The following is a 25,231-nucleotide window of genomic DNA, read 5'->3' on the forward strand; positions in this document are numbered from 1 at the left end:
TAGATAAGTCGTTGTCTTTAGTCGCCTCTCGTATGAATGCGGTTGGCATCCGTTCCTTAAGCGACCGCAGCGACATCCGGACGTTCTGTCGCGATCGCTGATTGGTCGTTGCCTCTCGAGGCAACCGACCATTCGTCAGCGGCAGCCAATGACAGATAGCGTTACACCGTCGCGATCCTCTCTCGGCGCATACAACAAAGGTACGCCAGTGGCCATTTTACTCATGGAGATTTCGTTCGCGTAAGCAGTATAGTAATAGTGTACGCGCGTGATTTTTCGACGACAGGTCGAAATACGGTGCGTGTGTCCACGGGCCGTGCCTGCCGTTGCACAATGCGCTGAGGAAGGTAATTATTCGATGACTCTGAGGTGCGGGAGATGGTCGCGTGCGAAAAATCGGACGGCGAGATTTCGTCGAGAGAGATCGAGCGAGCGAGACGGACGGGAGAGAAGAGAGAGAGAGAGAGAGAGAGAGAGAGAGAGAGAGAGGGAGGGAGGGAGGAGCGGCACCGAGACAGGGTGAACGATGGCTCCAGATGCTGGACATCTTGCGTCGAGAGTCGTTGGTGTTGCCGGTTAATTGGACGCGTGAATTACGCAACGCGAGGAGACGAAGCCTCCGCTCCGCGAAATTTGACGTTTCCCTCGGGACGGTGCTTTCGCATCGCGGAACAGAGCGAGAGAGCGACGAGAGTGAGTGAGTGAGTGAGAGAGAGGGAGACTGCGAGCGAAATCGATAAGTGTCTCTCGCGTATGGATGTGTGTGCTCGCCGACCTTCGTCTAGAGCTGCAGATTAAATTACATAAATAGATACGTCTCGCGTGTGCGTATGTGCGCATTTTCCTCCTTTCCGTCGAGAGCGAAATTCTTTTCCCGACTTCAAGACGATCCGGATCTCTGGGGATCGAAGGTATCGGAGTGTCGTCGCTCTCGTCCTAGATTTCGTCTCCGTCAGGCGAAAGTGCGCTTTTTCTTTCTTTTTTTTTTTTTTTTTTTTTTGTACGAGCGAGTAAAGTTTCTTATCAATGTTCGATATCGCGTATATTACACGGCATGCTTTCTCGAAAATATTTTCATTTTCCCATTTAGTCTTTCTTGTGAGTCATCATTCGGGAATTTGGATGAAAGCTCTGTTTGCGAGACGAGAGATAACAAATGTCCACCGACTAATCGACGTGTTACATTGTATTGTATTTCCCATAAATATATGTGCTCCAACGTGCGTCGAAAATATGCTGAGGTATTCCTGACGTCCTGACCTCGTGTTTATAGTAAACGCAAAGTAAGCATGCGAACAAATGCAGGACACATTCCGTTCATTACGACATGTTAAAATGTTTATCTATATGCGTGTGTGTGTGTGAAATTTATACGGAATAACTGCATTAACGTAACAGTCGAACGAGATGCGCATCGTTATATTAATGTAACGATATCGTGTTGAAATTTTATAAACTGTAGGTTTAATAAGTTTATTAGAAAATGTGTTTTAAAACAAGTTTTTCGGGAAAAACACGTAGATTTTTACAAGTGTTGCATGAATGATGTAATATTGAGTAATGTGTATGTATATAATATAAAGATATGAAAAATTATCGGGAGTCGGAGATTGTTGAAATGATTTCATTTCGGCTCAGCATATTTTACTATCAGTAATATATTAATCATTGAAATAAAATTCAAATTGATATGCAGAAAAATTGTATCATTTTTCTATTATAATATATAGTCAACTCTAATTGTAAGTTTAAAGAGAAAACGTGTGAAATTTCTTTTTCTTTGATATCTGATGGAACAAAATTCATTTTTTGATATAAATGAATTGTATATTGTCTTTAGAAAGACTTTTAATCCCACTTATATTTTATTGATAGATAAATTTCACTATCTTTTAATTAACTTTCTTTTAATTAAAAATGAGAATATCTTTGTGTTATATATAATACAAGTATGCGTTTCTATTTTATGTTATAGTTTGAAGCCTACTCTTGGCTCGATCAAGATCTTACACTTGTTTATTAGCAGTCTATCAAGATGGCATCGACTAAGTCTAAAGAAGTTGCGGATGAGTACATCTCATCCCTGTCCGATCTTACAATCAACAGTAAGCCGCTTATCAATATGCTCACCATGTTGGCCGAAGATAACATTGAACATGCATCAGCAATAGTACAAGCTGTCGAGACTCATCTACAAAAGGTTACTTCTCTTTCATAGTTATATCTAAATTCTATTTTATTCAAAATTGATTATATATATATATATAAATATACATATATATTTTCTTATAGAACATTAATTTGCATATATAGAAGTTGATGACTTTCTCCTCTCATTATTGCATTTTGTTTCTAATTGCAAAGCCTTTTTCTTTTTATAGCTACGATGAAAAGTTTTATCTTTATCACATGTAGCATGGCATGCACAATTTTGTAATTTTATCTTTGTTACTATTTTCTTTTGCATTAAACACTTTTTGCGAACTATTTATAAAGATATTTATAAATGAAATTTGTATAAAATTTTTTGCAAAAGATATAATTAATGTACCTGCTGTTTGAATATTCTAATATCTTGTATTCAATCATATATTAATTATAGTAATAATCACAATATCAATAGACATATGTGTGTATGTATATGTGTCCTTTGATATTAGAGAATAAAAGAATTGCAATAACTTGAAACGCACAGCGCTATTGATTAAATGTTATATCATTATTTATAATATAAATTAAGAAATATTTTTATCGGCTCTCAATATTAATAAATAAATATGATATTTTTTAAAGTCGGCTAATAGAGCCAAGCGCGAAAATTAATTTTAATTTTTCGAAAGACGCGGGTTCAATTCCCGCTTCAGCGACTTTTCGGACCAATATTTTTCTCGCCTATTTTTCCGTTGTAAGTTCGAGGTTAATTAATCAATGGAACTCAGTAATCTCAAACCAAGAGATACAGTTCCGAAAAATTAAAATTAATTTTCGCGCTTGGCTCTATTGGCCGACTTTAAAAAACATCATATTTAATTATTTATAATAACGATAATAATTACTGTTATTAATAAATAAAATAACAGAGAAATAAAGTACTGTTTTAAATAATTTACCTTTTGATATTATAATTATATTAATATGAGAATATACTGCATACATTTTATTTTTCGTTTGCTGAGATGTGAAATATGATTAGTTTTTTTGTACTTCATAAACTTTAATAAAAACTCAATTACATACTGCTAAAAACTCAGTGCCATGGTTATATAATGTCTGAATAATATTACCAGTGATGGATTAACAGTATGTATGCTCAACATTTCGATATATTACAGAAAATTTAAATTAAATTGCATCTAAAAGTCTTGCAAGATGCCAAAGTTTATCTCTAATTACTATCTTATGCATTTAAATAAGATAAGTTATTATGTAACTTATAGATTTAATAAGGAATATTGATAATTGATTTTTTCGAATATACCATGTTTTTATATACAAGATGTCCTGAAATTACTTTTTATTTAACTGTTCGTGATATTGATAAATTTGTAATGGACATTTTCCTAATGGAAATTTGATAGGTGCCTATTGTTTATTGCATTATATTTCTTTTTAATACTAAATGTATTGGCAATTAAGCCGCAGTTTAAATATATATACACATACAAATAAAATATATTTTTAATTAATTGAAGAATAAGAATTTACTATGTATTACCTTTGTAACATTATCCTTTTGAAATTTAATGCAGTAAAAGCTTTGCTTTTCTGTATTAAATATTTCTATAATTAGGCGTCCTATCAGGCTGTTCCAAGGAAAGATCGACTTCGAATTAGAAAAAGAATATCGCTGAAGAGCAATATAATAATTCTGAATTATCTATTATGTATATTAAGACATATATAAATAGTGAATTAGTATATATATGTATATTATTCTTTTTTATATTAGGTGAGAAGTGACATCAAGTTACCAGTACTCTATCTCATCGATTCGATTGTCAAGAATGTAAATGGAGACTATTTGAATCTCTTTACACAAAATATAGTAAACACATTCTGCGGGGTGTTTGAAAAGGTAAATATTTTTTTTACATAATTCTTATATAGGATTATATATATATATATATATATATATATATATATATATATATATATATAAAATTCTGTATAGAAAGATCTTTTTTTTTATGATAGATTACAATTGTCATTGGCCGAGAGTAATTCTTAATTTTTTTACGCGTGTATGCGATAAAGAAAAACAACTTTACCGAACTTATAGTCTCAGGAATATTTTATAGTACGTGTAGAGTCGTCTAATGCTTTATATTTCACGATGACATAAGATAATTGTTTGATCAATATAACATCATTGACCTCACATCTCTTCTGAAAGGCTTCAAAAAGATATTGTGCAGAAGTTTGATGTATTAATTCTTTCTTGTAGAAATAACATTCAAATACTAATCTTGTGAGTTTTATTATACAAAAATCTTAATAAATTTATAATATTATAGAAGGACGAATATAATTAGAATTTTATCAAATGTACTTGCTAAAGTAGTAGAATTGATTTGTAGTTTTGAATTTTAAAGAAAAGATTCCATGCAAAACTATTGCAGCTTTTTCTATTAAAAAATAACATCGTTGATATCTTTATTTTTCGTAAATAGGTCGATGAGAACACAAGAGCTAGCATGTGGAAGTTACGGCAAACATGGAACGATGTATTTCCACCGAAAAAATTATTTTCATTAGACGTGCGGGTACAAAGTATTGATCCTGCATGGCCAATCACTGCCCCTTCTACTAATATCTCTTCAGGATCCATACACGTTAATCCACGATTTTTTTCCACAATGGTAAATTTAATAAATATATATATAATTTATAAAACATTCATAGTATTATATTACAATTTATATATTATACTAAACATGTTATATATTTTTAGCCTCAACAAACTACGACGTCGGTTGTTCCACCTGTTAAATTGCCATCAGGGGAACCAGTAACGACAACGGAAGCAGTTATGCGAGAGCAGTTGCTAAAAAAGCAACGAGAATTGTTAGAATTGCAGAAAAAGAAGATTGAGCTAGAACTATTGCAAGCTAAAGCGAGTTTAGAGCAACAGCAGAGGCAACTTGACAAACAAGCTGGCAGCTTGAAAACAGAAGTGGTAAGTTATAGATAATCAATATGCTAATAGATATAAGCTGAGAATTTTGAATATATATTGTCTCTCTTCTTTATATAATTCAATATATTATATTATCTTAAGTTAATTATTATTATAATTTAATATATTATAAAATTATTATAATTTAACATATTATATTATCTCAAGTTTTGTATATATGAAGTATATATACAGTAATCTGACATTTTTCATTGCAATAGGTTATACCCACTGCACATGTCTCCCCAACTACAGAGGTAGCAGCACAAGGAAAACCTGTGGCACCTGTAGTACCAAATCAAACGCCGAAACAAGTAGCGAAACAAGTAAGTTAGATATTTTTACACATACACCCCCCCCCCCCACACACACACACACACAATTGTGTAGTCACTGGATATCAGTTATGATTAAATATTAAATTTATTTATTTTGTTATTGTTTGTTTAGTTCCCTGCAGCAGCTGCGTCGCTTTTAAAGAATGCAGGAGCAAACAGCGGTCCACGAATTGCACCGGCTAGTAGTATAGCAGTAGCATCAGCTAAGCCAGTCTCACGAGATCCACGTTTGAAGCCTACTCCTGCTGTTCAGGATGTGGCAACAGTACCAACAGTAGATCCACGACAACGAACGGGTAGTCCGAAAGAATCACGGAGTGAAGGTCAAACGCAGCCAGTCGTAAATACCATTGTAACTTCAAACCAATTAAAGCAGCAGTTACCTTCGAAACCGGCTGTAACTAGCACTGTCAACAAGCCTCCGGCGAATCCCGCCGGTTCCGATAATCCGACGTTATTAAACGTTATTAATAACAATCATGCTGATACGAATCTGAACAATAGTAATAATAAAACTTTCAGTGGTAATATAAATAAAGATGCTGTCTCGCATCGAACAAGTCAAAAGAAAGACCCTCGATTGACTAGTAATAGTAGTGGTAACCTAAACAGCTCCAAAATCGGTCAAAGTTCGGTTTGCAATAATAGTTCGTCTTCAATATTGTCAGCGAGTAGTCGAGGAAGTGGAGGTGGTGACTCCAATAAGTCGAAAGACTCGAAGAGCTCGAATTCGTCACGCGGTTTTTCGTCTTCGACAGGCGATAAATCTTCCACTTCCTCTAAATCCTCGCATAGAAAAGTAGGGAATAAGTCGCGATCTAAACAGCCGCAAATCTGTCCAAATAAGATTCCGAAAGTCGACAGAGACTCTAGTCCGGTTAGGTCAAAATCTCGTGAGAAAGACAGCGGAGACAGTTCACCATCCTCACGTACTTCTCCACAATCCTCCTTCCAAGCCTCTAAAAACCGCAAGAAGAACACGAAATCCAGAAAACGTAGTCCAAGTCCCCCATATAGAATTCCCAGGCGTAACGATAAATCGGGTTCAAGTTTGAGCGGTTCTGGTGGTGTCACTGAGGAGGAGCAATCTGGTTCGCTGATAGTATCTCCTCCTCATCCACCAGCATTCAAAGAAATCAGACCGAATGCTAGACAAAGAAATTATGTAAGACGAAATAAAGATGACAGTCTTAGTCCGGAACGTTCTCCAGCCAGTGCTGGAAATGCTCAAATCGCTGCTGAGCCAACATTGGAATCCTCTAGCAAAGATGAAGATCTCAGGGCAACGCTATCTCTACCTGGCACTACTGTTTCCATATCCGAAAAGAGTGAGTCCATAATAGTGTTCAGTCAAATATACTTATACTTCTATACATAACACATCGATCATAATACATTGTATATCTCTACGTATAACAACAACAGCGTAATACACTATTCATAAAAATCTCTTATCATTTATATTTTAATTTTGCACGTGAAAATATTTGTAAATTTTTACATACATGCTTCCTTTAGTTGTTGCTAAAAATCTGTCTTGAATATTTTCTTATAAAGGTGACTACAATGTTTGCCTCATCTCTGGTAGCAATTGCAAGACTATAGCAGGTGATATATTTTTAAAAAGAAGTATCTTCAACTTGTTTTTTGCGTCAACTTCTTTCATAATTGTATAATTCCAATAGCTTTACTAAAAAAATTCCTTAATGCATTTCTTCATTCGAAGAATATTTTCTAAAAATCTAATTCTGAAGCGAAAAAATTAGGGGGACATATTAAATAACATTAAGTTAATATTAAGGATTTTAAAGGTAATATCTTAAGTTATTCCACAAAAAATTTGTCTCACACAAGTTACTCTATCTTGAATTCTTTTCCAGAAGAGGATTTAGATCTACGAGTATTACCATCTGTTAACACTAGTAAGAGACGCAGCGAGGATATAGAATCATCTCCGATTAAGAAAACTAAGGCTGAGAAATTTGATGCGTATGTATTATTATATTTGTATTATTTAGTATGATGTTTGCTCTCTATAAATCTCGTATATATAAATACTATAATTCATGAATTATATACACTTCTTTTGAACTTCACAGATTATTTGGTAACGAAGACGTAGATCTGCGTACTCTGACCCATCCTAAAGCCGGTCGTCCTCCGACGCCTCCACCGCCCGTAATTTCCGGGGAAGACGGGAAAGATAGCTGGGCGAAATTGAAAACGCCGCCAAAGAATGAGAGAGATAAGCAAGTTAACAACGCCGATGATAAACGCGAAAGGGATCGTAACAGAGACAGACTGGGTCGTCTCAGGCTTTACAATAAGCTTCCGGATGATCCTAAAGAGAGAAGAAGAACGTTATCGAACGATGAACAAGACGTCAGACCAGGACGTAGAAGCCGGGAGAATGACAAGCCTGAGAGAAATGACGATAGGAATATTGAAATTATAATGAAGCAAGCCGCCGAACAATTAAATCAAGGATTGATTACCAAAACGCAGTATAACACCTTGATACAGGAGGTGTTGCACATGAGCGAGGATCGAAAATTGCGAGCCGCCCAGCGTAAGGAGAAAGAAGGTGGTACCGTAATATGGGAGAAAGGCATTAACATGGATATCGGTGCCGGAGATCGCGCCGCGACATTCAGTCCGTCCAACGACAAGGAGGTGATGCGAAATAAGGAGCATCCGATACCGCGAAATCCTAATGGCCCGAGGTGGCAGAACCAGCCGTGGCAGACACCATGGGCACATCCACCGGGTCCGCCGTATGGACCACAGGGACACTTCAATTCGGACATGAGACCGATCGGACCTTGGCAGAATCCGCGACACTTCGGACCGATGAGACCGGATTATCAGTATCATGGCGGCTTCAATCACAGCATGGGACCCAATCCGCGATTAGGGCCGAGTATGATGGGTGGTCCGATAGGTCCTAACGGTCCGATCATGTCGAATCTTTTGCCAAACGGTCCGATGGGTCCGATGGGGCCCATGCCGAACTCTCCTATGGCTATGGGATGTCACCCCATGATGATGAATAACGGACCGATGACAAATCTCATGACGAATCCGAATATACCGCCCTTAGCGTCCGGTAGAAATTTATCGCCAAACGCATCTGCCAAATACGATCTCGACGATAGCGATCAAAGTTATGGCGGCACGACGGTGAAGAACCCGGGATCGCACAATCGCGAATTGTCACCGCCGGATCCGAAATTGTTGACCGAGATAGCGAGAGATACCATGAAGTCCATAAATATTGACAATATACCGCGAGAAATTCGATATTACGGGCAGACAGGTGTGGTGTTCATGAATTGGGACGATCCGCGCGAGATCGGCTTCCAGGACGGCATAAGAAGAATATTGATCGACGATAAAGACACTATAACTTGCGCATTTAACGACCAATACAAGGAGTTTATGTACGAGGGAGAAATCCATAGGTATGTTATGCCTTGGTTCGAGAATTATGTAAACTAAATCCGAACGTATTCCAACGATGATAATTTATTTGCAAATTATATATCTTTTCAGAATCAAACTAGGTGCACCTACTCGTGAATTGTACGTCGATGATCGCTGGTACGAGTGTTATTTCGGCGGTATGCCGATTACGATCGAGCTCGGCGGTAAAACAGTTGGTATAAAACTAGAGGGTCCTCCTCCGCAAGTCAAGATCGGTACCGTGAAGAGAACAGATCTCGTGGTGGCGAAAATTAATCTTATCATTAATGCGCGAAATATGGTGCCAGTATTTTTGGACGCGAAACCGCAGATGTAAGTACAATTTTCCGTAGTGTTACGCAAATTATTCGTGGAATTAAAATAACAAATACACATGTGTTTTTATATAATTAATAGCATTGATTTTTGTAGATTTGAAATTGAAGGAAAGCCTCATACTCTGGAATTTACGGACGCGTTACAAACGGTTCTTCTGAACGGACGACCGTTCAAAGTCGAATTTGGGGGATTACCTAAGCCTATTATTGTCAGAGACAAGAAGCATTTTATCAGGTTTTCAGTGTTGCCAAGAGGCGTGCGTGCTGGACATGTTAAGATTACTGGAATGAGAGGTGAGAGTCCTGCCGAGTCACCACCGACGACGACGACGACGACGACGACGACGACGACGACTCAAAAACCGAAAGTGGACGCTGCACCTACGCCAAGCCAATTGCCAGCTGTAGAACACGAATCTACGTCGCAAGATGGTTCAGATTTCACTTCGACTTCGAAGCCAGGTAAAAGATGAATTCATTGTGTATCTTTGTGTTCTTACTTGTATTATTATATTATAATCCTTGCCATTTAATACTCGTATTCATAATATTATCAATTTTTCAGACTTGCAATTAGATATATTGTCGTCAGTTCTACCATCGGCAATGGCGCCGTCATCCGGCTTGTCTTACGAAGCCGAACCCGTAGAAAATCCGTCAGCACCGGCACCGACATTACCGCTCAACATGAACGAATTGTTCCAAAGACTGGTCGAAACCGGCATTGTTCCCAGTCTCCTGGAACAAAAGAAACAGGAGGAAGAAGAAAAGAAAGAACCCGAGATTACCCCGGTCTCCTTTGATAAACCAGAGACTCTTAAAATGTAAGTCATCACATTTATCACATTCGTCTTTCAGAGTATACGTTCAAAATAAAATGTTGGGGATATCAAATGCCGATTTTCTTTTACAGCAAACAACCAGCTATTGCCGCAGCGTTGTACAGCGGTATGCAATGCAGTTCTTGTGGTGCGAGATTCGCACCTGAATTGGCTACTCGATATAGCCACCATTTAGATTGGCATTTCAGACAAAACAGGCGCGAACGAGACTCCGCGAGAAAAGCGCATTCTCGGCCATGGTATTATGATATCAGTGATTGGATACAGTTTGAAGAGATTGAAGATTTGGAGGATAGAGGTCTGTATCTTTTTTTTCTTTGGTTGCGTGTAGTTGTGCGATATAAAAACGATTTTTCCAAAGATTCTTCTTTTAGTGATTTATTAAACACACAATTTTAATTATTTATTAAACAGGACACTTGTGTCTAATTATTATGTTGAAATATTATTTTAATCATAAACAGCACTATATTAGAGAGAGGAGAGATAAGTAAGCAAATGAGAGTGATTATTATGCAAAAACATGTATTGGCTATGTGCATAATTTATATTATTATGTATGGTAAATTTGCTCATTAATGTACGGACATATCATTTAGAGACATTAAGTTGAAATTAAGATCTAATTAGTCGAATTATACATAATGATATTTAAATGAATGAGAAGACGAAACTAGATTTCTTATCTTCCCCACTTCAAAATTTAAAGATTCGTCATTTTTTAAATCTCTTATTCTTTTTTTTTCTTTAGCACAAAGTTGGTTTGAGACTGAAAAGCAGACGGCAGAAACGGAAGGTGTTACTGCCGATGACACGCCTCAGGAAACATTGCAGCCCAGCGTACCTACTGGTAGCGACGAAGATTCGCGATGCCAGGTATGCCACGACGCATTCGAACAGTTTTATAATGAGGAAAAGGAGGAGTGGCATTTGAGACCAGCAGTTAATTATGAAAAAAGGAATTATCATCCGCTCTGTCTGGAAGATTACAAGGTTGGTTTCTTCTTTCTTTATTTTGGTGAATATGTGACGTTTAAATTTTGTCGATTGATATACGTTGATATATTTATATTTCATTAACGAAATTTCCGTTTGTTGCATTCTTACAAAAATAGGAAAAGACTCTAGTGGTACGTGATTCATTGATTCATATTTTATGGCACATCTGTTTGTACACGTTTGTTTATAATGTATATGAGAGATTAATTTTTTTATTTATCTTGTTATATATGTTACATACTATTTTACTCTCTAATATATAGATATGTACGAACACAAGAATATTGCATCTAAAAAAAAAACACTTGAATTTTTATAATTTTTATTTATTCATATTTCATTATGTAATTGTTTTCATTTACACTAACCGATTGTAATGTAAATAATAATGAAGGCAAATTCAAATTTTCTATTATGCAATTGTTACAGAATGGATTAATCATATTTACATTGTCGCTGTCATTAAATCATTAAATCGATGAAATTCTAATGACTTGTAATTCTGATTTATTGTTGAAACTTTAGAGAGCATTGGAAAAGACTGTTTTGGCACTTGAGAAGGCTGCTTCGGAAATCGAAGAAAATAAAGTAGAGTGTTCGGAAGAAACGCCCGGAGATGAACTTAAACAGGAGAAACCTAATTTAGAAATATCGAATGATATGGAACTTGAACCTACAGAAAATTCAGAACAAATAGAAGAGAATCCCTTAGAGACTGCTATATCAGAAACTACAGAAAAACCCAATAATACAGAAAATTCTGAAGTTACGCAAGATGAAATAGGGGAGAAAGAAAATGCCATCGAAGGTGCCAGCGAAGAAAATACAATTATGGCAGATGCTGAGGAAAACGCACCTACGATGAATGAAGAAGAAAAATCTCCGGGCGAAGATGTCACAATTACACCGTTCGAAAATATTAAGATTAAAGAGGAGCCATTGGACCCTGAGATTGACGAACAAGACAATAGCGAAATGTTTGCTTTCCTGGAACATCCCATTAAAGAGGAGCCTATGGACCCTGAACCCGAACCCGAACCAGGTATGTACATCTATTTTAAATTACTACAAAGGAACTTTCTATTTTATACACACACACACACACACACATACAAATTTTTGTAATATTTTATATTCTCTTTAGATCCCGAGCAAATTGCGAACGAGTCGGGTACTGTAGATACGACATACGCTGCAATGAAAAGTTCCATCGATGGAAATGTAGAATTAGACTCGACACCGGCACTTGTTCCAGCGGCTCCATCGCGGATTAAGATCAATATCACTAAACCTCTAAACAGTAACAAAGACTCGGAAGAGAATAAAGAAAAAGAAAAGATGACGGTCGAGACGCCTGTAGAGGAAAACGCGGAACAACCATTAGTAGCAGCTTCTATTAAACCCAGTTTACAGGGTAGAAAGCTATCGAATTTACCTCCTGTGGAGAAAGGGCAGGAGTTGTCGGGACTCTGCTCTATTATGTAAATAGTATGTGTACAAAATCTCATCAAGTAAGTTTCTATGAATTCGAATGATACAAGTGTATAAAGTGCTAAATTTACATTTCGAGCATAAGATCTATTTCTAAGCTTATTTATACCTTGTACATTATAATTTTGTACAACTTGTACGACATGATCTTTATACGATGCTTTTTTTACTCTTTATCTAAAATATACCAATATTTTTATTTTGTAAGGTATTTCCTCATATCTTATAAAAATAAAATAATGGTGTATTAAATGGTGTACCTTTGTTTCTGCCTAAATTTTTATTGATAAAGTGATCTGTAAATTTAAATTAACTTGGTAAATTAATTTAAATTTATTATATATATATATATATCTCTTATGCACGATTTATTTAAAAATATAATAAAAATTCTTCACTTTTACATATTATAATCAGCACCGGAATAAACGTCATGTCGTACAAGTTAAAAATGTGTAAAATGTGTGCAAGTATGTGTGAGTATATCTTAAGTATTAACATTTTGATGGATGCAAAAAGAAAAAGAACTGTATATATTTTATGTAATTTAGAGAGATAAACAGTAGAGCATTCCCGCGCGAGTGAGTGTATTTTTAAGTGAAATCGTGTTTTGTGATGGGAAAAAATTGCAAATTTGATCATTTATGCTCACATGAAAAACTCCAAGTATACTATTTGTACTTGTGTTAAAGTTTGATGATGATTTGCACTCATTCTAAACATTTCAAGTGCTATGTGTACTTCTATGAAACACGACAAACCCTTAGAAATGAATGCGCCCAACATATTCGTTATACGAAATAACGATGTTGCTCGATTCATTTAGATGTACAAATGTGATATATGGGTTTACTTGTAAAATATACACATCAATCATCAACGGAAAAACAATGACGACGATACTGGATAAAGAAAATGACTACTATCGCTATTAGAGAGCATTATTTTGTTGTATAAAAGACTTATTTACTACAGGTTTGACTTCCCTTTTAATTAACCTTTCTACAATTTCCTTTATGATACTTATAATTTCAAACTATATTTAGGGCCTGAATTTGAATTCGTGAGTAAGAACACTTTAAACACAATAAAGGCATTGATAAAAAGTTAATCTTTTGTTGTTATATCCTTATATTCAATAAACTATGCATTCAAAAGTAAACCATGTTATTGTATTGTAATTTATCCTTTATAACTCCGTTTAAAAAATCCTAGAGATAATTTATCTCAATCACATTGATTTTAAGTAATTATTTTAATTAAAAAAATTTTTTTAAGCTAATTAAAAAAAAAACTTACAAATATATGCGACATTGTTTTTCCATCCAAAAAATTGTTTAAATGTACTGTATTAATATACAGTCATATCTCTCTCTCTCTCCCCCCTTCCCTCCCTCCCTTTCTCTCTCTTTAAGGATAAATTAAATTAAATACACAACAGCCCTGAAATCTTTATTCATAAATTGCAATTGTGCGGCCATCTGGGAAAAGGCACAGTGTCCTTGATATTATTAATTCCCAGAACACATTGCAAGAATCTTTCAAATCCCATTCCAAAGCCACCTGTTGGTACGTTCCCATGTTTGCGTAATTCTAAATACCATGCAAGATTTCTCGTAGAAGGTAGCTTTGACTTTAATTTTTCATAATCATCCTCACGTATACTGCCTCCTATCATTTCACCCACATTCGGTACTAACAGATCCAGTGCTGCTACCTTTTATAAAGAAATGCATATAAGATAAATATTTATTTCAAGGAAAAAATGTACATTTCTTGTAAAAGTTGCAAAAATTATTTGTTCTTATTAGCTCACCTTAGATGAATCATCTGGACATTCTTTCATATAAAATGGTTTAATGGCTTTTGGCCAATTTATAATAAATATTGGTACTCCGTCATTATATTCTACTAGAAATAATTCATGTTCTTTTGAGAATGCTTCGCCATATTTAACGGATTGTTGCAATTGATTCGCGTGATTATTTAATACATGAAATGCCTCTTCGTACGTTAAACATCCAAATGTTTTATTCAACCATTGCAATTCAGGGGCACCTATTGAATACAAATCTGAGGCTCCTTTTTCAATCATTCGCTTAATAACTTCTTTTACTAAAAGCTCAATTTCCTCTATCAAATCCTCAACGTGTGCGGTAAAAGCTATTTCTCCTTCTAACATATAAAATTCTGACAAATGTAATCTCGATTTGGAGTTTTCTGCTCTAAATGTGGGTCCAAAAGTGTACACTCTTGTGAGAGCTCTGAAAAAGTTCTAGTAGTACATTACTATTCCATGATCTATAACATAACTATGCAGACACATGACATGACAGCGAGAATTTAATCACCTTGCTACAGCTTCTAAATGCAACTGTCCGGAAACAGTGAGAAAAGCAGTTGTATTGAAATAAATCTCATCTTCTGACTGATCCTCCTTTCTCATACTTTTCAGAATCTCTTTTGAATGCGGTCTAACAGTAAACACTTCACCAGCACCCTCGCAATCATTGGATGTCAGAACTGGAGTGTGTACACTTATAAACCCCCTATCTCTCAAATGATCGCTAATTACCGTACTGGCAAGATCACGTAGCCTCAATAAACTGGAGAAGCTACGCGTTCTTGGTCTCAAGTGTAAATACTGCCTGACGTAGTCCTGATCGTATTTCTTTCTCGGTGCGAATGGATACTCGTCCTCTGCGACATTACATGTACCGATTACGTGAACATCAGTCGCACGTAATTCGGCTTTACCGCTCGGGGCCAAGGCTAATTCTCCTTCCACGCTGATACTACATCCGTAACGCACGTCGTCGTGTTTAAGGATCTTTGGTATAACGACCTGTAACATTTCGCTGCTCGATCCATCGGAAATGTCAACAAAGATGTTATCCTTCATCTTTCGGAGTGCGCGTACCCATCCCTAAGTATGAAGATCAATATTTGCGTATAAATACAGGTAGCCTAATCTAGGTAGACCCTATCGTAGATTAAATTATAAGCGAGATAATACGAAAAAAGCAATTGGTTACTGTCAACTCAAATATCGCTGTCAAGTCTCTGTAATAATAACTACAAGAATAAATACAAGTCAGATTTTTTTTCTCGACAAATATCGTTTAGAAATACATAAGGCCTGAAATGTCACGGATGTTCAAACGACGCCGAAGATGCATGAAGGATATAAATATCTGTAAATCTCTCATATTTTTTAGACGTCTTTTGGACTTCCGTTTTAGGAGAAAAGTCGCATATTAGAGCGCGTCTAACCTGTACTTTTGTACGATTTCCAACCGCCTCTTGCGACGTTATGTCTGAAATTGTCGAGCATTTATGTACACCGCACTTGACGATGTCTGTATTAAAGCGGTACAGCCTCCTGACATATCTCGAAAACATTTCCTCGATCACTTCTGACAATTCGATTCCAGAGAAATGCCTATACTCGCGCAAGAATAAAATTCAAAATGGAGTCGTACATACATATATAAGGAGATTAGAGGCGCGAGTAGAGAAAAAGGAGAACGAATAATGCCGCGTCTTTATGGCAAAACACTTCGGCTACAATTGATTCATCTCATCCAATAATCTATTCGCAGCTTGCGGTAATTCGGCAACTGTTTACTACCTGCTGCCGAGGATTATCACGTGGAGTCTGTTTTCATATTTTTTCTATAAAAAGAAAAATAAGATATCTGTAAAACATAGCGATAAAAAATTGCAAGTGTGTAAAAAAAAGAAAAAATGATCTTATATGTAGTCGAGATGAATCCTAAAAGTTGACTAGACTGTCTAAAAAAATTGCGCAATACATTGTGATATATAAACTATTGATTCGATACAAATATGAAAAACAGATATTATCTTTGTTTTTATTTACACAATTATATTGTCAACGATAAAAATCTTTATCGATAATAAAATTAAAACTTATTGTCGAAAATGTAGATTCGCATTGATCAAGAATTATCAATTATATAATATATATTTAGGAAAAATTGTATTTCAAATATTCGTTTTTTTGTTGTGACTGTACGTCTCGATTTTGAATTTTGATTTTGTTTGTGTGTACAATATTTTAATTGTATGATAATTTTAAAAATCAATTCACAATTAGATAAGATTGCATAATCTATAACAATTTTGTATTAATATTAATTGTTAAAAATATTCTTCAATATTATCTTATTTTAAAAATTTAGTTTGATATTTTACGACATATTATAATACTATTAAAATGTTTTTTTTTTATATATACTTTATATATTTCTTACATATGTAATATGTTTCTTGATTTTATTCTTACATGCACATACACACCAGCGCACACACATATACAACAGAATCAAAGCAAAGATTAAAATTCTTTCTTCAAAACAATTTTAGTTGTTTTATCTGTAAACTCAGATTAATATCATAATTCGCAAATCCTAGTTTCCTTTATCTTCCAGTCTTCTTTGATTCAAATAGATATTAGAAGCGCAATTATAATTACATTATTATTATATATACATATTAGATATTTTGCTATAATTTACAAAAAACTAAACTTGTCAAAATATAATAACATAAATTACAATATAAATTATATTTGCTTTAGTTTATATATAATGGCAAAATGTTCTTTATTATTTTTTGAATTTATGTTTTTATTTCAAGTTATATGCTTCAACTAGAGGTATATTAGCTATCAATAATTGTGCGTCTTTTAATTTATATGCAGCATATAAAGTTTTTAATTTTTAATGACTATATATATTATGTGCTATCTTATCAATTTCAGTTATTTATTAGTTGAGTTTTTAAAAGTAGTCGAAAATAGTAAACCAATATCTTATAAATGATCAAGATACATTTCTATGTTTTTTGTATTATTGTACTGAAAAAAGTAATTTCAAATAATCATTTTATAGAAATATATCAAAATTAATGATGTAATCTAGTAAGAAATGTATCAAGTTCTGTATCATCTGCTCTTTCATCTTCAGTTTTAGCAGCGTGGCTTTCAAAATCAGGGGTAATTGCTTCAGCACCAATCGGATAAGATGCTGCTTCTTCTTGCTCTTTTTCATTATTTTCATCGCTAACAGGAGGCTGAAGCATGTTTAATATTGATTTATATCATCCATTTAATCTCAAAAAATTGAAGTAAGAAATTTAGTAAGAAAGAAAATATAATACCTTTTGATTTCCTGAAGATTCAGGCCTCGATTGATCAGCTTCTGCCAAATCCTCGTTATAACCAGGCTTAGCATTAGAAGTGGAAGGGAGAGCACTTGCACAGTCGAGTGAGAATGTTCCCTAACAATGTTGGATTATAATTTAGAAGGGAATTACTTATGTATTATGTAACAGAAGTTTGTACTTATTTTATATTATTATTTACCGATACTTCCAAATGGTCTAGTAATGGAACTTGAGATGAAGCTGGAGAAGAAGTAGTGTCTACGTGAGATGTTGCACCTAGTTCGATAACAGACGATTGATTTTGCAAACCAAAACCCAAAATAGCACCGACATCCGAGTCTTCGTCGCTAGATTGACAACTTTCACTTGGAGTTAAATCAGCTGCCTCGTTCTATATAAAATTTCAATTAGTAGCTACAAAACTAAATTTTATTGCACATACATTTAAACAAATGCAAATTATATACTAACCAATGGATTATTATTCAATGTTTGTGTATCCTGTAAAGCACGTAGTGATCTTAACAACTGAGATCGCAGTCTGTGGTCTTCACTAATAGTCTTAATTTGTCTCAAAATAATGATTAGAAAATCGGGTCGCCTTTTATTCACTACAATGAGCGAACTGACTGCCTCTTTCATCTCTGAACTGTTTGTAATAAATTGCTTAAATTACTTAATATATATATTTTTGTATATCAAAAATAATATATTGATTTTTTAATTAATACATGTATCATTATCATTTTGTGATAATAAATCTTGAAAAGAATTCAAACCTGAGATTATTAAAGATGTTATCGTCATTTGTTGTCGATGCTAATCGAAAAGAACTATGAGCTTCCTCCCAAAGATTATCAACTTGTTGAGACGTCTCATTTGCTATGATATTACTACGACTAGTAGCATTTTCTCTGTCTTGTTGTTGTAGATTCGATGGTAATTGGAGGTTTAATGAATATTGTGCTTCTGCGCTGATTAATGGTAAAGGTAAATTATCAGCTCCTTGTTCTCTATTCCGTTTGTCTTTCCTTCATCAAAATCAAATAAAAAATATTATATAAAGAACACATATACTAATATCTAATTAGCTTTATATATCTTCATACATAAGTGAACTGTTGACGCTACTTCCACTTGCATTAGTTGTGTTTGCAGAGCATGTCGAGTTTGCTATAACTACTGGAGAATCAGTCATTGTCTTTGCATTTCCTGAGAGCAGATTTTGCCGGGAATAACTGAAAATAAAAAAAAAGATGATTAAGAAAAAGCACTTTATATTTATAATCTTGTGTAAAAATTCAAATATCAAAATTTATATTTAAAAATTTTATTTTAACACATAAAACAATTTTATTACAGCATTTAATTTACAGAATAATGCATGATTTTGTTAAAAAAAAAAACTAAGTTAGAATGCAAGAAATAAATGTTGTGTTTTTGAAATAACAAATAAATCACAAAAATATCTCAATGTTAGAATAATTATTGTCTGCATGCACATTAATATTAGTCATCAAAAAATTTAGATCGATAGATTGATATGTTCTATCCAATCTCATGAAAAGTTTGTTTACGTACCTATATATATTACCTACCAACAAATGTTTTCCTTATTTAGTTTTTTGTTTGTATTAACCACACAGGATTATTTAACTGAATTATGATATTGACTAAACGTGCTTAAATATCTCAGTCTTAAACAAGGATAATGATAATTGAAAAGTATAAGACAGAAAATGACAAAGGCGGAGATTGTAATATTTATTATTATGTAGATGTAATGTAATACATTAGACTTACAGAAAAATAGAAAACAAAAACGCGTGATCTAATCTGATCAAAACCAGGAAATATTATAATAACGAAAAATAACGAAAAATATGGAGCAATATAATATAATTTTCTGATATTAAATTGTTTTCATAAATAATTGTTAAATTTTGCTTTTCATTATTAAAATTTAATTAATTGTTACAGTTATTTTTCTTTATTATAACAATCATGTTTAAAATAAAGTATAATGAGTAAAGAGAAAACTTTTTTTTTTAATCAACTAAATAGAAGTTTAAATGAAATAAGAGTAAATACGTAAAATATAATTTTCACAAATCTACATTTTTATAACATATCAAAAAAGACGGCATATACTTGTGTATCGATTTGTAAATCATTTCTTTTACCTTCGAAAATTGTCCCAGTAGTTGTTTGCTCTATTACCAGGAGGTACTTGATTGTTCAACTGTTGCTGCTGTTGTTGCTGTGAGTTAGAAGTAACTATCGGAGTTTGCGATAATGTTGTCGAAGAATTAGGTAGTGACACAAGATTTGGTAAAGACGAACTAGGAGGTAAAGTCGCGTCCAACGTATCGCCGAGATTGTGAACACTGCGGCTCAAATTAGAGTATTCCTCCTGACTTTCGGTATTGTTGGCGCGCTGCGGTACCTCATTTTGCGATCTCACTTGTAATTGCAGTTGAGAAATAGCGGCGCGCATCGATTGTAACTCGCGTTGCTGCGCCCACAGAAGTTGACAACACTGTTGTACTGTCGTACCCATCATTTGCAGTTGTTGAGCTTGCGAACCCAATAATAATTGCCGATAATATTCGGCCGAAGCTGCAACAAAAGAAATATATCTCAACATTTCTTTCTTTAATTTAAAAATATGTTTAAATATTGTTATATCTTTAATTTGATACTTTACCATGTTGTCCTTGATTTAAGTTAGACGCAGGTGGTACAGGACAAGCCCACCAATTATTATTAAATGCACCATTCTCAATAGCAGTGATTTGCGGACCAATATCTAATAAATTTTCTGATGTAGATACACCATCCACACTTTGCTCATTAGAACCTCCTCCACCTAGGAAATGTATAATAAAAATACATTATGTAATATTAATATAATATATAATACATAATAAAATAATATTTACCTGTAGCGGTAGAAGGTGGCCAGATATTTGCAGGTGTGCTGGTATGACTAGCTTGCGAGGCCGAGCTTCTTTGACTATTGTGATCTGGCATTTGAACATCCCGATTTGCATTAGACGGCTGCGTTTGTTCCTATTTTTTAAAAAAGAAGTTTTATAATTGCGATTATGTAACAAAAAAAAAAAAAAGAATGTGTAAATAATATGAAATTCAGACCTTTTTTATAAAATCTTCCAGTTGACGTCTTTTTGCTTGCATGGGTTGAGTCTCTGTACTAACATTATTACTCTGCTTTCTTTCGCTTGCATTTAGAGGTATAAGCGCTGGAGGCGGGCTTGAAGATGAAAAGGAGGAAGCAGAATGGGTAGCTGTTGATAATGGTTGCTTTAAACGTTGTAAATCAGCTCGCGCAGCTTGAAGCAAAGCCGATTGTTCCTTAAGCTCTCGTGTTACGTTCTAGAGAAAAGAGATATGTTGCAATTTACAAATTATATTTTTAAAAAAGTGACCGCTGTTTATTACCTGTATATCTTCAAGTGTAGGCATGAAGTTTCGAGTTTTTCCGGCGTCGTCACTATCGCTTCGGCATTCAAATGAAATGTTCGCCACATCCTCGGTAATCCCAATATCTGCTGCACCTTCGCAGTTTACATCAATATCTTGTTCAAATTCGGAAGCAGAATCCATAGAATCGCGGATTCTTGTGCTGTCGTCCATTAGAGCTTTTATATGCGCGAGCTGCGCTTTCATAGCCTCTAGTTCCGCAGCTTTATCTTTAGTTGTATTTCTTGAGCCTTCAGGAAGCTACAAATATAAAATTAATGTAATATTTTATGTAGCGAGCTAATAAAATCAAGAAAATAATGTAGTTTAATAAAATTTCCTAGCATTTTCAAATATTTAATAAATATGCATTATTAGAATTCGCAATACGAAATTCTATCAAATTATTTGTTTAAATATGAATTAGAGATAAAAAATATATTTTTTTAGAATAGACACAGTAGTAATCAGCTTTCATCAATATTGTAATAAATAAAAAAAATATTTGCATATTATGTAAAAATTATAGAGTAAATTTTGAGATGTATATTGTAAGTATGTGATTGTGTCACTTTTATCACATTAAAAATTCAAAATAAAACTAACACAATTGTCTCTGTCAGATGCTTCTAGGGCTTGTAGTTCCGCTACAAGAAGATCCATGTGTTTCTTTTTTGTTTGAAGTTGCGCTAACTTTCCTCTTAGCACCGCCGTTTGCGATTCGAGTTGATCGACTTTCACCGGATCCGACAGAGACGCGCGATTGTCTTCCCATGTAGCCGAATTAGATGTATTCTGATCTTCTTGTTGCAAAAGTATTTGTTGCGCTTGACGTGCCTCATTCAATCTTTCTCTGACGCGCATTTGCATGCCCAATAAGTTAGCTTGTTGTTCTTGCAATTGTGTAAGTTTGTTCTGATATTCCTCCATATTCCTCCGTAATCGCATCTCTCTATTAGCGTCGCCGCCTTCATCTACGTCTTCTCTTCCATTTTCACCATTCTGCAAAAAAATATTCATTTTAAAAAAAATCATAGTTTATCCACCAATATTTCAATATAACGAAGTTATTAAATGCTAATGACCTCATCAGAAACTCCGTGATTATGATATTGTTCCAATAATTTGGATAGCTTTGTCTCGCTATCTTGAAGATCCTCCACCATCCTACTTAATTTTTCTTTCTGGACTTGTGCGCGCTATAAAATAATAATAGTTACAGTATTGAAAAACAATTTAAGCAAAACAATAATATAAAATATTAAAAATATCATATACACACATTGTTATCATTGCACATGTAATACTTACAAGATCGGAGGATTGACTAAGAGATTCCATCATTGTTCCAGTGATTTTAATATAGTCCCTGAGCTGATTTAAACGACTCTCCACATCGTTTCTGTCAGGCTTTAAGAAATATAATAACCAGATCAAAATTATAATAATCATTTGCAAAAAAGATGTGAAAATTTTTAATTAATATAGTATAGTACCATCTTATTCACATTGGAAGGCTTAGTTTCTTGTGGTAATTGTGGTGGTGATTGAGTTCTAGGATCAATAGGCGGTACCATTTTTAGCCAAGGTAGGTATTCTTCTGTACTATAATTGCACTGACTTGCTGAGCTATGCGATGCTGTGATAACGAGTGAAATTACAAATAATGTTTACTGTGATCAAAGAAATGAGTGGATAAACTTAAATATATTTACCAAATTCAGATAAGTCTTGATATGCTGCAAAATATGAAGAAGGCAATAGAGAGGAAGTTGATCTCGTGTTGCTGTTCTTTGCTGCTCTTGATACTCTTGGTTCACGTTGACGCTCACTCACTGTTTGCCAGCTCAGTTGAAACTAACAAAAAATTTGTTTTACATAGATGAAATATTTATGCAAGTGCAAAAACCAAGTTAAAGTAGAGTGATTATAGAACAATGCCTGCAGCTCTACTGGTTACCAATGTGGATTCACTTTTGTGAGTATTCTTAGAGCAAGAAACGCCCCACTACTCTATCGGCTATTAATAGATTGAATTCGATACTGCTAGAAGCAGCTTAATAGTATATCCTTGTAAGTTTCAAACATCTTGTCTTGCTAAATATTTTTTTTTAACTCTGTGATTTCTCTTTCTGTATATACATACTATAATTAAATCTTTACAATTGTTTACTTATATAATTCTATAGAGCAATTCTCTATTTATAATATATTGTAATATTATATTGTAATAAAATATTATGTATTAATTATTGTATTTGTTAATATTGCATTCGTAATAAATTATAAAATATTTTATACAAAAAATTTATACATAGATACAAAAAGAAAAAGTTAATTATAACAATTACAAATAATAAGTGGTAGCTTTTAAAGTGATAAAATTTAATAATAATCTCTATCTTTTTTATGATGAAAATAATTATTTAAAGAAAGTCACATATAATGACAAAATGTGCACTGTATATTTTTTAATAATTGCACCATCCAATTTACTTAATAAAATAAGAAAAAAAGAGAGAGAGAGAGAAAGAGAGTAATAAAGAAGCTAATTTCGCTCTTGGTGAATTTTTTACCAAATTGTTAAAATGCTGTGGGTGGCCGTGATAAGCGGCCTGCGAGCGATTTGCGAGCTGCTGATTAACGGCGGACTGCTCTCGGTTTCTATCGTTCCTTCGATTGCTTTTCGGCAGGGTGCCCGTGTTGCGGGGACCACCGCCGTTAATTCCGGGAGACATCGCCGTCCTCTTCTCTTTCCCTTACAAAAACTACGCACTATTCGGATTCCGCGACCTCTCGACTCGCTACTTTACTTAGGTTAACCAATGATAACCGCAACGATCGCGTTAATTAAACGATTCCTTCGTGCCTCTAGATCTATTTACCTGGATTTAATATCCGAGAAAGAAGACGCGCGAATGAGGCAAAAACAATCTTACGTCCCCGACAGAATGAAATCAGCACGACGACGAAAATGTGTGCTCGCGATTCTCGTAATAACGCTCGTAATATCACGACGATGCGAAATCGCGTCCGGTTGATCTTACGTCAAAATACTTGGCAGATCCGATCGAGAGACTACTATAAATAAGACAGGCCATCGACGTGTTTCGCCGCGATGATATATGTCAATCGTGACTTCACTTTGACAGCGATCAAGCTGCTTTCTAACAACATCCCCCACGCAATATCGCGGCCATTTTTAAATACTGCTCAACGTCACGTCTGTTTGCATGGTTTGCATATATACATATCGTACGGATTTATTATTGTGTCTCTTTGTTTCAACCGACAGCTATAGTTTTAATTGGCAATACGTCATATATATAAATGAAAGGTAATTGATTTGTTTTACTTACCACTGATATTCTGACAATCTATGTGAGAAAACACAAATTCATAAATTCCTGTATTATAATATTTCTTGTGTTGACAAAACCTCTCTATAATTATGAATTTTTATAGCATATATGTTAGAATTGGTGCAAAATCTATACATAAAGTTATTTTTGTTAACGAAAATGTCTTGAGATTATAATTTTCGATAGAATTAAATTCTAATCTTATAAATGAAAATTCTAGTAATATATATCAAATAGATGTTTCAAATTTTTATTAACACAGATCACGAAAATAGAAAATCATAAAGACGAAAAGAGATGTATTTTTAGATGTAGATTTTCCTATTATAATGAAATAAAAGGTTTCATCGAGAATTGTGCATTGTAAAATATTTGCTAAATTTTTGCACGTTCGAGCCGCCATTGGTTCTTTTTGGTTGTGTTGGAAAATCTACTGATCGGGTCAGAGGAGTTCGATGGACCAATCAGGTTAAAGGAATCCTTGATCCTGATTGGTCGATCAACTCTAGTTCATTTCGACGACAGATTTTCGAACGCAACCCCTCCATCG

The 25,231-nt window shown here is 34.2% G+C and overlaps 3 protein-coding genes across 7 annotated transcripts; 1 reads left to right on the forward strand and 2 right to left on the reverse strand.

The window, feature by feature from the left end:
• Positions 1–190: 190 nt before the first annotated feature.
• Positions 191–12,911, forward strand: Pcf11 (Pcf11 cleavage and polyadenylation factor subunit). 5 transcript variants are annotated; one of them, XM_083045330.1, is made up of 17 exons: positions 191–347; positions 1,976–2,200; positions 3,950–4,075; positions 4,671–4,859; positions 4,952–5,176; positions 5,398–5,502; positions 5,627–6,842; positions 7,395–7,503; positions 7,614–8,975; positions 9,067–9,309; positions 9,409–9,776; positions 9,880–10,138; positions 10,228–10,454; positions 10,908–11,149; positions 11,272–11,286; positions 11,681–12,197; positions 12,300–12,911. In XM_083045330.1, exons 2-17 carry the CDS (start codon positions 2,036–2,038, stop codon positions 12,638–12,640), a joined length of 5,709 nt encoding a protein of 1,902 aa, XP_082901456.1. In that variant the 5' UTR covers positions 191–347; positions 1,976–2,035; the 3' UTR covers positions 12,641–12,911. The 5 variants fall into 5 exon arrangements, with proteins under 5 accessions (XP_082901456.1, XP_082901461.1, XP_082901460.1 ...); XM_083045334.1 differs by lacking the exon at positions 191–347 and adding an exon at positions 354–693; XM_083045332.1 differs by lacking the exon at positions 191–347 and adding an exon at positions 700–911.
• Positions 12,912–13,797: 886 nt separating this feature from the next.
• On the reverse strand, positions 13,798–16,449 carry Asnrs-m (asparagine--tRNA ligase, mitochondrial). The gene is made up of 4 exons (XM_083045408.1): positions 15,920–16,449; positions 14,998–15,572; positions 14,463–14,910; positions 13,798–14,363 (listed from the first exon to the last, which is right to left on the reverse strand). The coding sequence occupies exons 1-4, from the start codon at positions 16,046–16,048 to the stop codon at positions 14,103–14,105; spliced, it is 1,413 nt and encodes a 470-aa protein (XP_082901534.1). The 5' UTR covers positions 16,049–16,449; the 3' UTR covers positions 13,798–14,102.
• Positions 16,450–16,701: 252 nt separating this feature from the next.
• Positions 16,702–24,516, reverse strand: Cmb (combover). Its single transcript, XM_083045392.1, has 17 exons — positions 23,896–24,516; positions 23,035–23,176; positions 22,816–22,958; positions 22,631–22,729; positions 22,405–22,518; positions 21,926–22,321; positions 21,299–21,580; positions 20,993–21,232; positions 20,779–20,908; positions 20,544–20,705; positions 20,020–20,455; positions 18,946–19,074; positions 18,616–18,867; positions 18,308–18,485; positions 18,036–18,227; positions 17,831–17,950; positions 16,702–17,743 (listed from the first exon to the last, which is right to left on the reverse strand). Exons 1-17 carry the CDS (start codon positions 24,055–24,057, stop codon positions 17,576–17,578), a joined length of 3,345 nt encoding a protein of 1,114 aa, XP_082901518.1. The 5' UTR covers positions 24,058–24,516; the 3' UTR covers positions 16,702–17,575.
• Positions 24,517–25,231: the final 715 nt, after the last annotated feature.

This window comes from Prenolepis imparis, unplaced genomic scaffold (assembly GCF_030444845.1).
Source record: "Prenolepis imparis isolate NDT839.2.m4 unplaced genomic scaffold, iyPreImpa1.0 SCAF_9, whole genome shotgun sequence".
NCBI classification, from domain to species: Eukaryota; Metazoa; Arthropoda; class Insecta; order Hymenoptera; family Formicidae; genus Prenolepis; species Prenolepis imparis.

What these genes read in the sequence shown, in the direction of transcription:
- Pcf11 (XM_083045330.1), top strand. Translation starts at nt 2,036, where the DNA reads ATGGCATCGACTAAGTCTAAAGAAGTTGCGGATGAGTACATCTCATCC. An exon ending in GCAGCTTGAAAACAGAAGTG is followed by an intron (nt 5,177 to 5,397) that starts GTAAGTTATAGA and finishes TCATTGCAATAG; the next exon opens with GTTATACCCACTGCACATGT. An exon ending in AAACCAGAGACTCTTAAAAT is followed by an intron (nt 10,139 to 10,227) that starts GTAAGTCATCAC and finishes TTTCTTTTACAG; the next exon opens with CAAACAACCAGCTATTGCCG.
- Asnrs-m (XM_083045408.1), bottom strand. Translation starts at nt 16,048, where the DNA reads ATGTTTTCGAGATATGTCAGGAGGCTGTACCGCTTTAATACAGACATC. An exon ending in GAAATCGTACAAAAGTACAG is followed by an intron (nt 15,573 to 15,919) that starts GTTAGACGCGCT and finishes CTTCATACTTAG; the next exon opens with GGATGGGTACGCGCACTCCG. An exon ending in CATTTAGAAGCTGTAGCAAG is followed by an intron (nt 14,911 to 14,997) that starts GTGATTAAATTC and finishes GAACTTTTTCAG; the next exon opens with AGCTCTCACAAGAGTGTACA.
- Cmb (XM_083045392.1), bottom strand. Translation starts at nt 24,057, where the DNA reads ATGTCTCCCGGAATTAACGGCGGTGGTCCCCGCAACACGGGCACCCTG. An exon ending in TGGAAGATTTTATAAAAAAG is followed by an intron (nt 20,909 to 20,992) that starts GTCTGAATTTCA and finishes TTTAAAAAATAG; the next exon opens with GAACAAACGCAGCCGTCTAA. An exon ending in AACATCTTTAATAATCTCAG is followed by an intron (nt 18,486 to 18,615) that starts GTTTGAATTCTT and finishes TATTACAAACAG; the next exon opens with TTCAGAGATGAAAGAGGCAG.